Source organism: Mytilus galloprovincialis, chromosome 7 (genome assembly GCF_965363235.1).
Source record: "Mytilus galloprovincialis chromosome 7, xbMytGall1.hap1.1, whole genome shotgun sequence".
NCBI lineage: Eukaryota > Metazoa > Mollusca > Bivalvia > Mytilida > Mytilidae > Mytilus > Mytilus galloprovincialis.
In genome coordinates, this window is record NC_134844.1 from 93,907,619 (window position 1) to 93,923,147 (window position 15,529).

The following is a 15,529-nucleotide window of genomic DNA, read 5'->3' on the forward strand; positions in this document are numbered from 1 at the left end:
GACATATAGATCATAAAATATTTCCATACACCAAATATAGTTGACCTATTGCATATAGTATTAGAAAAAACAAATCAAAACTTAACTTGGACCACTAAACCATGACCATGAGGTCAGGGTCAGATGACACCTGCCAGCTAGACATGTACACCTTACATACCTTCCATACACCGAATATACAAGACCTATTGCTTATAGTATCTGAGATATGGACTTGACCACAAAAACTTAACCTTGTTCACTGATCCATGAAATGAGGTCCAGGTCAAGTGAAAACTGTCTGACGGGAATGGGGTGCTTGCAAGGTACACACATACCAAATATAGTTATTCTATTACAATGTATTACTTATAATAAGAGAGAATTTAATATTACAAAAAATGGTCAAGGACATTGGACATGTAACTGACGGAAACTTCGTAAAATGAAGCATCCATATACAAAGTAAGAAGCATCCAGGTCTTCCACCTTCTAAAATATAAAGCTTTTAAGAAGTAAGTTAACACCACCGCCGCCGGATCACTATCCACATGTCAAACTTTCTGCGACAAAAGTCGCAGGCTCGACAATAAACATTTGGGAAAAAAATCCCCCTTCCAAATGTTGCCCCCCCCCCACACACTTTGGAACAATATCCCCAAACTCAATCCCAGCCTTCCCTTTGAAGTATGGAACCTCTTAGTACAATTTAAGAGAGATCCATACACTTAAACACAAGTTATTGTATAGACACTACAAAAATTGCTTGTTTTTGGCTCCTTTTTTGCCCCCGATTCCAGCATGTTGGGGCAATTATACCTAAACTCAATCCCAGCCTTCCCTTTGTGATATGGAACCTTGTGGTACAATGCCAGAGAGATCCGTACACTTACACACAAGTTATTTTCCTGAAACTACAAACATGCTTGTTTTGGCCCCTTTTTGGCGTCTATTTCCTAAACTGTTGGTACCACAAACCCTAAAATCATCCTTCCTTTTGTGGTATTGGATCTTCTTGTAAAATCCATAGAGATCCATTCATTTAAACAAAAGTTATTGTCCGAAAACCATATGTGTTGTCGGACGACGACATAATAGCATTATACGAACCCAAAAAAATGTGTGTGATCGTATACAAATTCATGTCCCAATTTGACAAGTAATTCCATCCCCCTACTTACTATTTTAGGCATAAATTAGAAAGAAAGAAATCTGGATGGTGTATGAAAAAGAAATTGCAAGTTATACACTGTCACATGAGGGACTCTATTTGTAGACAAGGAAAATCAAAGGACGATAACTGTGTCCCCGAACCTTACAACAAACATTTAAAGCTAGGGAATATTGTTGAAAAGTAGTCCACATTTCCTAAGATTTATTTTCAAAATTAGTTTTTTAAGATGTCAAAACTGAAAATAAAAAAATCCTCATTTTTCCAGAATTGATATTAATGAAATATTCAATATAAACTAGGACTAATTTCAATCAGTTCTACGAAGGTTACATTATATAGAAATGTTTAACTCAATGCAATCAATGGGGATGTGGATAAGTGGGTTTCTAACGATGTATGTCATTCAATACAGATTCAATCATACAGAAATCATGTAGGGAAAAAAGTTCTGTAACTCTGAAATTACATCATTTGAAAATCATATAAAGGTAAAAGAAGCTTTATTCCTTCAATTAAAACGTGCGTTAAAGTAAGAACTGATAAAAAGAAAATTTTACTTTTTGTATCAAATGTTGATGGATCAAACTACAATATATCATATGCTTTATTTTGTTTTTAATATGGTTCAAACAAAACAACACCTTCAAAATACCAACGTTATAAATCCTTCTCATCAAAAAGCTACTATGTTTAGTCTTTGAATAGATATCTTGAGAAATCAGTATGTAAACATTCTACCATTAAATATGTTTTCTGGTTTACTCATTTAAAACAATCTGAATTTCTATAGGAAAACATGTGTTTTAACATTGCTTGATGACTAAGCCATTAATTGTGAATTTTATCATACATTAGTTTACTTACTTTTACAACAACAAAAAAACATATTTTGACACAATTAAGGATAACATTTGTTTAACAGCTATTTATTACAACATGTTAACAAAATTAGATTTAAGGAATAACAAGTGAAACTGCGAGCTACTGCTCACTGATGATACCCCCGCCGCAAGTGGATAATATTAATAGTGTAAAAATATGCAAGTGTTCGGTTAACAGGAAGTTGTCGAGTGATGAATCTGAAAACGCATCACACGGTATAGCTGACTGATATAAATCCTGAAACCAAATTTCAGAAATCCTTGTATTGTAGTTCCTGAGAAAAATGTGACAATATTTTTCAACTTGGCTATCATGTGTAAAATCATACAAGTGTTCGGTAAACAGGAAGTTGTCAAGTGATCAATCTGAAAACCCATCACACGGTATAGCTGACTTAGATAAACCCTGAAACCAAATTTCAGAAATCCTTGTATTGTAGTTCCTGAGAAAAATGCGACGAAAACTATTCACGGAAGGACAGACAGAGGTAAAACAGTATACCCCCCCCTTTTTTTTTAAAGCGGGGGTATAACAACAAGAGTGCACACACTGAAATGTCTCGCCTTCTTTACAAACCATTTATATTATGTTGATAGTCCTAAATATAAAGTTTTGCTACAACTATCAAATAACCTTAACATGATCCCAGAAAATGAGGTCAAGGTCAGATAAACTAAACAGAAATACATGTACAGCTTTCAATCATTCAATACACTAAATATAGTTGACCTATTGCTAATAGTTTCTAAGAAACAGACTTAACCAAAAAAAATAAACATTGGCAAATGAACCATGAAACAAGGTCAAGGTCAAATGAACCATGCCAGGCAGACATGTATACCTTACAATCAATCTATGCATTAAATATAATTGACCTATTGATTATAGTATCTAAGAAACAAACTTAACCATGAAAACTTAACATTGACCAATGAACCATGAAAATGAGGTCAAGGTCAGATGATACCTGCCAGACAGACATATACACACTATAATCCTTCCATACAACAAATATAGTTGACCTATTGATTATTGACTGACATGTACATCATAAAATATTAATATACACCAAATATAGTTGACCTATTAGAAGAAAAAAAACCAAAACTAAAAAAAATAACTTTGACCACTGAACCATAAAAATGAGGTAAAGGTCAGATTACACCTGCCAGTTGGACATGTACACCTTACAATCATTCCATACAGCAAATATAGTAGACCTATGGAATACTTATACAGTATAAGAAAATTAGACCAAAACACAAAAACTTAACTATAACAACTGAACCATGAAAATGAGGTCAAGGTCAGATGACACCTGCCAGTTGGAGATCCTTCAGATTGAAATAAACAATTAATTTCCCCAAAGGCAACAATGGTAGCCTTTTTCGAGATACAGACTTTAGAAAGTTGATTCTTTTAACGAATCCTTGCTAGAATCAATGAAAAGATATTAGGACAGTAATTGTTGGTCCCAAAATTATAGGTTCGCGTTGCTTTTCTTAGCGTGTTTTGTATTTATCTCCCCTGCCTATCAATTTTTGCCCTTAAAAATATGTGTCTTGTCCTAGCGTTTAAAAGTCATCTCAGTGCCTTTAGGGCTACGGAATAACTTTTATTTTGCCTTTTGTATAAAGCAGAGTGCACGAAGTCTCTAAAAATAAAAAAAACAACGGGCGCACATATCGACCAATCAGGATTAGCCATACTCTTAAATCTTAATACCATGTTATGTTCATAAAATGGTTGCGCCAATAAAATCTAATGGTGTATTGTAACCTTCAATACACCAAATATACTAGACCTATTGCTTACAGTATCTGAGATATGGACTTTGACCACCAAAACTTGACCTTGTTCATTGATCCATGAAATGAGGTCGAGATCAAGTGAAAACTGTCTGACGGGCATGAGGAGCTTGCAAGGTACGCACATACTAAATATAGTTATCCTATTACTCTTAATAAAGAGAGAAATTAACATTACAAAAAAATCTCCACTCTTTTGTAAGTTGTCACTGAACCATGAAAATGAGGTCAAGGACAATAGATATGTGACAGACGAAACTTTGTAACGTAAGGCATCTATATAAAAAGTATGACGCATCCAGGGCTACCACCTTCTAAAACATAAAGCTTTTAAGAAGTAAGTTAACGCCCCTGCCACCGGATCACTATCCCTATGTTGAACTTTCATCGACACACATTGCAGGCTCAACAAAATCGTTTAATATAATTTCTCCAAGAACAAATTCAAGATTAAATTTTAAAAATTTGATGTTGTCTGACAATAAGTGCAGCACTCCGTTCATGCTTATGATAAAATCTATACTTCATATAATAAAATCATCAGCTCATTTTTTGTGAGAATTCACTTATTCAAAATCTAAAGAAATTTTCAGAAAAAACGCTTTTTTACAAAATATCATGATGTAATTCTATTGTTCTCTTGACTGATTTGAAAATTTTGATTTTTTTTTGTTTATGCTCTAATTTCCGAAAAGAATTTAAACTTGGTATATTTAATAAATATTATTGTCTTTCTTGGGATTCATTTATTTTCATGGGTATCAATTTTCGTGGATTGAGAAAAAAAAGACAATTCGTGGTATACGTAAATTCGCAGATCACTGATTAAAATAAAAACAGAGACTTCATTCGTGATATCCCTTTTGATTTAGGAGATCATATAATCTCCTTTGTTTGATCAATGATTAAAAAAAATCAATGAAAAGGTTTTGAATTGTCAAAATCCTCACTTGGCCATTTTAAGTGATAGTGTCAATTACAATCATGGACAGAGACAACTAATAATTTGTTTGTCTTACATTTTATAAATTTTTGTCGGAATTTTATGAGGCATTCAACTCTATGATTGATATATGATTGAACGCTTATTCCCCCTCATCACGGTATAATGAACAATCATATAAGTAAAAGGTGTGAAAATAAATGTTCCTGTCATAAACAATATTACCTACAGGTAATATCCCCGTTATTAATCCTTTTGATTTTTAATCACAGTAAACCAAACTATGACACGGTAATTAACAACTTGCATTTATTTTCCTTAAACAGTTTTAATCAATTTTAAAATGTCATTTATCATTTATTGTTGAATTGAACAAAATACCTTTATCTTCTTTCAATAAAACACGTGTTAATTTGAAATGTTTAACGCTAGTCAACACTATAAGAGAACTGCACAATATAACTGGAAATAAACATATGACTCCAAACACATTTCACGTGATTATTTTTTGTTGAATTCTTAAATTCAAGGTTCGCTGTGACCCCACAAAAGCCATGAAAATTGGTAAATCACGAATAAGAATGAATCCACAGTAATGCTGCAAAATGCGAAACATATTGAGGTTAATATTGTAGTCTGTGACAAGCTAAAAGTGACAATGTAAATAAATTACGTAAACATTGAAGTTTGCTTAAATATTTAGAAAAGATATCACCTTGCTGTTATAAAAATATGTCCTGTTTGCATTATCTGTGTGACATTAACATGCATATTACCTGCTGGCGTTGGTGTCATGTGCTGCCCTGGAAAACACATCACATCAGGTACCTGTTCATGCAAATCTTTGCTTCCATCAAATACTACAAGAAACAACGCCCGAAACGTCATGAAGGTCTGATGTGTTGTTAGATAAACATATTGTCCACCAAAGTCCCAAAAGATAAGACGCCCAACTTTCATCTTATACTTCCCACTTTTGAGGACTTTTTCCATTTTTCTTCTTATTTCCTCTTTAGTCATTCTTGTTCTCATTTTCTTTCCCATCTGTTTTACCGTGAGAGGCACATTGGAGGATTTCTTAGGTGGTAGAGATTGTGCTGCTGCCGACTTTTCTGAGGGTAAAGAGGACAATGTGGCTTTGGCATAACCAGTTGGACTTGTATCTGAAGCCTGATTGAACTTTTCAGTGAGTTCACTCTCCTCTTCTTTGAGAGAGGTCATTAATACTTTATCGTACACAACATCCAGGGCGTTATAAGAGTCTGAAATTAAATTTAATATATCAGGCAAATCAAATCCAAAACAGCTACGGGCTGTCAAAACCAAGTGAAGAATACAAGAAAAATCAAATTAAGATCAAAATTAAATCTTATCAAGTGTAACATTCACATAATGCTATTAATGTATTTTAAAGAGAGTCATGCTTTAACTGATGGATTGATGACATTATTGATTATCGAAAATAAATGTCAAATTATTCCATAATTTTAACATTAAAATTCAATTTGAATTAACTTGGTGCCTGAATAGAACTCACAAAATATATGGCTACAATATGATGTGATTAAAATCAGTGCTATAGCATGTCTGCTGATAGGAAGGTCCACACAGCGGAATGTGGTAAGATGTTTCTACTTGTGTATTTTCTCACCTGGATCAATCAGAATCCACTCTTTGGTCTCAATGTCGAGGCCACAGCGACCTTCAACGAGAGAAATGCCGTCAGTCGGCTGTCGACCATCTAGTATAATGTCACCAGCTAACAGCTTCACAAGAGTAGACTTCCCAACGGAAAACTGGCCGGTTACCATGCATCTCATATCAAATGATTCATAGCTGCCCTTCCCTAATAAACGATTTAACATGGCAGACTGTTGCCCTTTTCCGATGGGATCTGAAAAAAAAATTAAGTTTGAAAGTTTAAATTTCATCATGTTTGTGAAAAAAATGTATGCATACACACACTCAAAGATAATTTCTCCACTTTTTGTCTCTGACACTGGACAATGTTTCAATAAATTTATCTTAAGTAATACTATTAGACAAGGATATATGTTTCTTATGATGCTGGCGATGTGTAATTTACAGCAATGACTTGTGACATATTTCCTATAAAGTCACAGTGGTCTTTAAATAACCTTAACTAGAAGTTTGCTGCCAGCCATCTCTCTGTCATTAAAACAATAAATGAGTATGTTAATGTTTTGATCTGTCAGAACGTCGATATGTCAATGTGTTGATTTATCAGTCTATAAATGTGTTGATATGTCCATTTGTAAATGTGTTTATATGTCAGTGTGTTAATGTACAAGTATTATTGTGTTGATCTGTCAGTGTGTCGATATATCAATGTATTTATGTATGAGCCTGGTAATGTGTGGATATATCAGTGTGTCAATATATAAGTGTAAATGTTAATTTGTCAGTGTGTCGATATATCAATGCATTGAGTTTTGAGTCTGTTAATGTGTAGATCTGTCAATGTGTTTATGTAAGAGTCTGGTAATATGTGGATCTATCAGTGTGTCAATGTATAAGTGTAAATGTTAATTTGTCAGTGTATCGATATATCAATGCATTGAGTTTTGAGTCTGTTAATGTATAGATCTGTCAATGTGTCGATATGTCAATGTGTGAATGGTTGAGTCTGTAAATGTGTCTATATGTCAAAGGTGAATGGTTGAGTCTGTTAATGTGTTGATCTGTTGGTGTGTCGAAACATCATGTGTTGATATATGAATCTGTTATTGTGTTGATCTGTCAGTGTGTCAATATGTCAATGTGTTTATGTATGAGTCTGTAAATGTGTCTATATGTCAATGTGTGAATGGTTAAGTCTGTAAATGTGTCTATATGTCAATGTGTGAATGGTTGAGTCTGTTAATGTGTCTATATGTCAATTTGTCAATGGTTGAGTCTGTTAATGTGTTGATCTGTTGGTGTGTTGATACATCATGTGTTGATATATGAATCTGTTATTGTGTTGATCTGTCAGTGTGACAATATGTTAATGTGTTGATGTAGGAGTCGGTTAATATGTTTATCTGTCAGTGTTTCGATATGTCAATAAGTTAAATCTGTCCAAGCGTCTTTATGTCTATGTGTTGATGTATGAGACTGTTCATGTGTTGATCTGTCAGTGTTATAATGTATAAGTCTGTTAATCTGTTGATCTGTCAGTGTTTCAATATGTTAATGTATTGAAATGTCAGTTTGCCGATATGTCTATGTGTTGATGAAACCATCTGTTAATGTGTTGATATGTCAATGCGTTGATGTATGATCCTGCTTATGTCAATGTGTTCATGTATAAATCTGTTAATGTGTCGATCTGTCAGTGTGTCGATATGTCAATGTGTTGATGTATAAATCTGTTATTGTGTTGATGTGTCAGTGTTTCAATATGTTAATGTGTTGATGTATGAGCCTGTTTATTTGTTGATTTGTCAGTGTGTCGATATGTCAATGTGTTGATGTATGAGGCTGTTTATGTATTGATGTGTCAGTGTGTCGATATGTCAATGTTTTGATGTATAAATCTGTTAATGTGTTGATCTGTCAGTGTGTCGATATGTCAACGTGTTGATGTATAAATCTGTTTATGTGTTGATCTGTCAGTGTGTAGATATGGCAATGTGTTGATATGTCAATGTGTTGATGTATGAGCCTGTTTATGTGTCAATCTGTCAGTGTGTCGATATGTCAATGTGTTGATGTATAAATCTGTTAATGTGTTGCCTTTTACAACTGATTTGTTTAGTTCGTTCTTAAGTTGTACCGTAATACAACTGTCCCAGGTTAGGGGGAGGTTTGTGATCCCATGTATAACCCCGCCATATTCTGTATGTATGTGACTGTCCCAAGTCAGGATCCTGTAATTCAGTGGTTGTCGTTTGTTGATGTGTTACATATTTGTTTTCGTTCATTTTTTTTACATAATTTAGGCTATTAGTTTTCTTGTTTGAATTGAATGACATTTGTCACTTCAGGGCCTTTTATAGATGACTATGCAGTATGGGCTTTGCTCATTGTTGAAGGCTGTATAGTGATCTATAGTTGTTGATTTCTGTGTCATTTGGTCTCTTATGAAGAGTTGTCTCATTGGCAATCATACCACATCTTGTTTTTTATATGATCTGTCAGTGTGTCAACATGGCAATGTATCAATGTATGAGTCTGCTTTTGTGTTGATCTAGCTGTCAATTTGTCGATATGTCAATGTGTAGATCTCTCAATGTGTAAAAAGCTTTAGAATTGTCAATGTAGTTATATGTCGATTTGTTAATTTGTTAACTGGTCATTGTGTCAATATGTCTATGTGTCAATGTTTGAATTTGATTCTCTTTTGATTCCTCAATTTTGATATGTTGATCTGCCAACTGATCTATATGTCGATTTGTTAATAGGTCAACTGGTCATTGTGTCTATCCTTCTATAGGTTAACTGGTCAAGGTGTCTATCCTTCTAAAGGTTAACTGGTCAATGTGTCTATCGTGTATAAGTTAACTGGTCATTGTGTCTATCTGTCTATACGTCAACTGGTCAAAGTCTATCCGTCTATAGGTCAACTGGTCAATGTGTCTATCGTGTATAAGTTAACTGGTCATTGTGTCTATCTGTCTATACGTCAACTGGTCAAGGTGTCTATCGTCTATAAGTCAACTGGTCAATGTGTCTATCCTTCTATAAGTCAACTTGTCAATGTGTCTATAGGTAACTGGTCAATGTGTCTATCAGTTTATAGGTCAACTGGTCATTGTGTCTACCTTTCTATAAGTCAACTGGTCAATGTGTCTATCGTCTATAAGTCAACTGGTCAATGTGTCTATCCATCTATAGATTAACTGGTCAATGTGTCTATCCTTCTATAGGACAACTGGTCAATGTGTCTATCCATTTATAGGTTAACTGGTCAATGTGTCTATCTATCTATAGGTTAACTGGTCAAGGGGTCTATCCTTCTATAGATTAACTGGTCAATGTGTCTATCCTTCTATAGGACAACTGGTCAAGGTGTCTATCCATTTATAGGTTAACTGGTCAATGTGTCTATCCATCTATAGGTTAACTGGTTTATGTGTCTATCCTTCTATAGGTCAACTAGTCAATGTGTCTATAGTCATAAGTCAACTGGTCTATGTGTCTAGCCGTCTTTAGGTTAACTGGTCAATGTGTATATCCTTCTATAGGTCAACTGGTCAATGTGTCTATCGTCTATAAGTCAACTGGTCAATTTTTCTATCCATCTATAGGTTAACTGGTCATTGTGTCTATCCTTCTATAGGTCAACTAGTCAATGTGTCTATAGTCATAAGTCAACTGGTCAATGTGTCTAGCCGTCTATAGGTTAACTGGTCAATGTGTATATCCTTCTATAGGTCAACTGGTCAATGTGTCTATCGTCTATAAGTCAACTGGTCAATTTTTCTATCCATCTATAGGTTAACTGGTCATTGTGTCTATCCTTCTATAGGTCAACTAGTCAATGTGTCTATAGTCATAGGTCAACTGGTCAATGTGTCTATCCTTCTATAGGTTAACTGGTCAATGTGTCTATCCTTCTATAAGTAAACTGGTCAATGTGTCTATCCATCTATAGGTCAACTGGTCAATGTGTCTATCGTCTATAAGTTAACTGGTCAATGTGTCTATCCTTCTATAGGTTAACTGGTCAATGTGTCTATCCGTCTATATGTCAACTGGTCAATGTGTCTATCCTTCTATATGTTAACTGGTCAAGGTATCTATCCGTCTATCGGTTAACTGATCAATGTGTCTATTCATCTATAGGTCAATGTATTAATATGCCACAAACTACTTATTCTGTAAAATCCAGTTGAGCCGATGGCTTGATTTGGTTATCAACTGAACAGGTTGAGAATGCTATATAAATCGGGTGAGAATGAATCTTAAGTTTAATGTGATCTGAAATCAACAGGTTGAGGAAAGAATAAATCGGATGAGAATGAAAGATGTCTATTTTAAAGTTAATATGATCTGTAATCAATCAATCTTCATCAATAGCCTACTTTACTTTTCCTTTTAATTTCTGTATTTTTTATTTTAACATTATATGCAAATATCAAGGTTTCCATATATTAGAAATAAGTAATTATTATTCCAGCCAGTATATATAATAATTAACATTAGATGATAGACTTGTGTGATGAACCAGTAGGAATGATAGTACCGCCATTGTAAGCAGACATCAAGGTTTCCATAAATTAGAAACAAGTAATTATTATTTCACCCAATATCTGAATAATTAGTTAACATTAGATGATTACTTTCAACTACTGGTGCTGCAGGATCTGGTGATTGGGTGTCAGGAGTAACTTCTGGGGATGTCTTTGACATGACGGTCTACAAAAGAAAAACATGTAATAAACTATCATGCCTCATGTGAAAATTTGTCAAACAGCTTCATTGAAAAATATAGAGTGACCTATCGTTTTTAAATTATGTGTAATTTGGCGATTAGGATCATCAGTTTGTAATAAACTATCATGCCTCATGTGAAAATTTGTCAAACAGCTTCATTGAAAAATATAGAGTGACCTATCGTTTTTAAATTCTGTGTAATTTGGCGATTGGGATCATCAATCTGTAATAAACTATCATGCCTCATGTGAAAATTTGTCAAACAGCTTCATTGAAGGACATAGAGTGACCTATCGTTGTTAAATTCTGTGTAATTTGGCGATTAGGATCATCAATCTGTAATAAACTATCATGACTCATGTCTGAAAACTTGGCAAATAGCTTCATTGAAGGACATAGAGTGACCTATCGTTTTTAAATTATGTGTAATTTGGCAATTGGGATTATCAATTTGTAATAGCTTCATTGAAGGCCGTAATATGACCTATTGTATATAATTTCTTTTTGGTCTCTTGTGAAGAGTTGTCTCATTGGCAATCAATATCACATTTTTTTTTATCATACATCTATCTTAAAGCCCCATTTTTGCCACTGAAAATAAAGACAGGCTTCTACAATAACTTTTTTTTCATTTAACTTGTCCGAATAAAATTGTTACTTGTCCAAAAAATTTCTATTAAAAATAACCTTTTTACATTTTTAGTTGATTAGAGGAGCAAAACGAATTTAATCAATATAACAGAATTTGATGTATTTCTTTTGAAATACTTTTCAAAAATATGAGTCAAGTACAACTGCGAAACTAGTCGTGTCACAGGAATTATGTTCTAGTTTTCATCAAATGCCAGTCTTATTAGACTCTAAACATGAGACACCATCTGATAGGCCTGTAAATTCATTGTATTTGTATTCTGGTTTTTTTTTTTAAGTTGAACAAAGTTTATTCAAATGCAATCAATAAAAAGAAGATAATCCATCATAAGGTCTGATTGCCAATGAGACAACTCTCTGCAAGAGACCAAATGACACAGAAATTAACAACTATAGGTCACCATATTGCAAGTATTGTTTTATTCTACTTATAATCAAATATGATTTTATGAATCTTATGGAAAATAAAAATAAAAAATTATGAAAAAATTACCAGTATGGCATGTATGGTATTTATTAGAAGGAACAGAATATTAGGTAGCAAAATGAGGTACTGTTTTAATTTGGTCCCAAAATGTCTCCTGCCTTGTCAAACTGACTATCAATCATGTCTACTAAATATCTCTCCTACGGTGCCAAACTGTCTATTAAACTTGGAGCTGAATCTTTCGAGATGATGAAATGTCCAGTAAAGCTACCTTATCTACAAAGCGCATCATTGATTCGGATCAGTAAGACTGGTTTCCGAGAATAGTATACCTTTTACCTTTTAAAAAGTACATGACAAAGAACCAGTTAAAAATTATCGATTGTAAGTAAACACTTTGAAGAAAAAGGATTTGCATTTGAATAAACAGAATACAGAAACATGTCAAATTAATATTTGTTTTCTTGTTTTATGTTTATAATTACTTTGTTCATCAAAGTTGGATTAAATTTATTTTCTGCAGAATATTTATTTACTTGTCCCGACGGACAAGCTTGATACAGCTTTTACTTGTCCGACCTTTTTTCCCTCTGGTACCGGACAATCGGACAAGCGTTATTGTCGAGGTCTGAAAGATTGTAAGAACAATTTCAAATTTGACTATAGTTTGCACATAATGTTTGGTAATGCTTACAAGATGAAGAAATACACATGTCAGAAACATTATTCTGACAATCAGTCTTTATGGAGAAGCAAGGAATACATATTTTAAAGTTGTTGGTTAGACCTGAAGCAGGTGAGACAACCCACACTTCCTGCCCCTTGAGGCAGGTACTTGACTAAAAGACCACATACATGGTTGTGTTATGGTGATTGGGGTCATAAATCTGAATAACCAAAATAAGGGACAAACAAAATTTTACTAAATTTTTGTAATGTTCTGACCTTTTTCAGATAATTTATATATTTTTTTGGGGATTTCTTTCAGGAGCAGCTATTGCCAAGTTCAAAAACCGTAGTGTTATCAATTATAATCATAATGGAGAAAATGCATAATTTCTTAAAGTATGTGTTACTATATTTGTTTTTATTTCTCCCATTGTTTCATTGCAAATAAAAGCACATGTTCTGGTTTTAGGCTGTTTTCTTATTTTTGTGATTCTATGTTTATTGCTTTAAAGGTGTCAGACCATCAATTCAAAATCCCGATCTATTCAAACAATTTTTTTTCAATTTTCACAGCTTTCTAAATTTTTTACATAAGTATAACTTCACAAAAAGGTGTATAATGAATGGTACATCTTTCTTAATGCTAATTATAATCCAATTTTTTGTTTAATTTCTTGTAGTAAAATACCAAGGGCCGAAGGTAACTACTAAACATATAGCCCTTGTTTTTTTCTGGAAATCTTAAATAAATATAGTATGGAGCCCATTAATCCTCAATCTTTAATGCAAACTCATAAGCAAGTAAATTATGTCTAAAAATGATTTAAATATATTTCTCTTTCAACAAAAGTTTTATTTCTGCAAATTGTTTGGTTAGTTTAAGTAAACAATAACATCCAGAGCGCTATATATTTTTTAGGGAAGGACTACTTTAATATACTGGGAAAGTACTTTAATTCGTGGGTATCAATTTTTGTGGTTTCAGCAACATTTACATGTTCATGGGTTTTTTAATTCGTGGATTTTAGTTGTCTAATAATAATAACATTGAACCAGATGCTCCGCAGGGCACAGCTTTATACGACCGTAGAGGTTGAACCCTGAACGGTTGGGGCAAGTATGGACACTATATTCAAGCTGGATTCAGCTATAAATTTGGATTGTGATGAAATAGTTGACACAGCATAGGTTTCTGACACAGAATGAATGTGGTCTTATAAACTTAAAATAGTTTTTTTGCCTTTGAGCAATTCACTATGCTGTTGAATATTAATCCTCTAAAAAAAATGTTTGAAGAAATTTTCTTTTTATTTATGAAATCTGAAATGAGAAAAAATTACCCCCCCCCCCCTCCCTTTCCCTTTTTCCAAAACTGATCTCAATTCAAATTTCTAATGGAGCTTGCAACAATAACTACTCATTTAAATACATCATAAAATATCAAAATGTAAAATAAAGTGCTTATTATCACTGAATGGTAAAGATTGTTTTAATTTATCAGTTAGTAGTAAAAGTGAATATACATTGTATATTGTATAAAACAATGATTTAAGTTGATTCAACTACTATTCTGGACAAAGAAAGATAACTCCGATTGAAAATTTCTTGATTTTGCACAATATTGTGCAATTAGATATTTCTTGCTATTGCGCAATACTGTGCAATTGAAAATATTTGCTATTGCACAATACTTAGCAATTGAAGATTTCTTGCTATTGCGCAATACTGTGCAATTGAAAATTGCTATTGCACAATACGTAATATATTAATTTTGGATCCTGATTTGAACCAACTTGAAAACTGGGCCCATAATCAAAAATCTAAGTACATGTTTAGATGCAGCATATCAAAAAAGCCCAAGAATTCAATTTTCGTTACAATCAAACTTAGTTTAATTTTGGACCCTTTGAACTTTAATATAGACCAATTTGAAAACGGGACCACAAATTAAAAATCTACATACACAGTTAGATTTGGTATATATATCAAAGAACCCCAATTATTCAATTTTTGGTGAAATCAAACAAAGTTTAATTTTGGACCCCGATTGGGACCAACTTGAAAACTGGGCCAATAATTAACTAGAGGCTCTAAAGAGCCTGTGTCGCTCACCTTGGTCTATGTGAATATTAAACAAAGGAAGCAGATGAATTCATGACAAAATTGTGTTTTGGTGATGGTGATGTGTTTGTACATCTTACTTTACTAAACAGTCTTGCTGCTTACAATTATCTCTATCTATAATGAACTTGGCCCAGTAGTTTCAGGGGAAAATGTTAATAAAAATTTACAAATTTTATGAAAATTGTTAATAATTGACTAGAAAAGGACAATAACCCCTTAGGGGGTCAATTGACCATTTCGGTCATGTTGACTTATTTGTAAATCTTACTTTGCTGAACATTATTGCTGTTTACAGTTTATCTCTATCTATAATAATATTCAAGATAATAACCAAAAACAGCAAAATTTCCTTAAAATACCTATTCAGGGGCAGCAACTTAACAACGGGTTGTCTGATTCATCTGAGAATTTCAGGGCAGATAGATCTTGACCTGATAAACAATTTTATGCACTGTCAGATTTGCTCTAAATGCTTTGGTTTTTGAGTTATA

General features: G+C 33.3%; 1 protein-coding gene and 1 long non-coding RNA gene across 2 annotated transcripts in view; both read right to left on the reverse strand.

Moving 5' to 3' along the window:
* Positions 1 to 15,529, reverse strand: part of LOC143084009 (uncharacterized) — a 426,871-nt gene that overhangs the window by 128,948 nt on the left and 282,394 nt on the right. The window lies entirely within an intron of this gene.
* The window catches only part of LOC143084095 (uncharacterized), a 51,510-nt gene that overhangs the window by 5,275 nt on the left and 30,706 nt on the right, over positions 1 to 15,529 (reverse strand). Inside the window, exons 5-7 of the mRNA XM_076260502.1 lie at positions 11,074 to 11,149; positions 6,438 to 6,680; positions 5,563 to 6,048 (exon numbers count right to left, since the gene is read on the reverse strand). Of these exons, the coding sequence (XP_076116617.1) occupies positions 5,563 to 6,048; positions 6,438 to 6,680; positions 11,074 to 11,149 (805 nt within the window). The remainder of the gene's footprint in view (positions 1 to 5,562; positions 6,049 to 6,437; positions 6,681 to 11,073; positions 11,150 to 15,529) is intronic.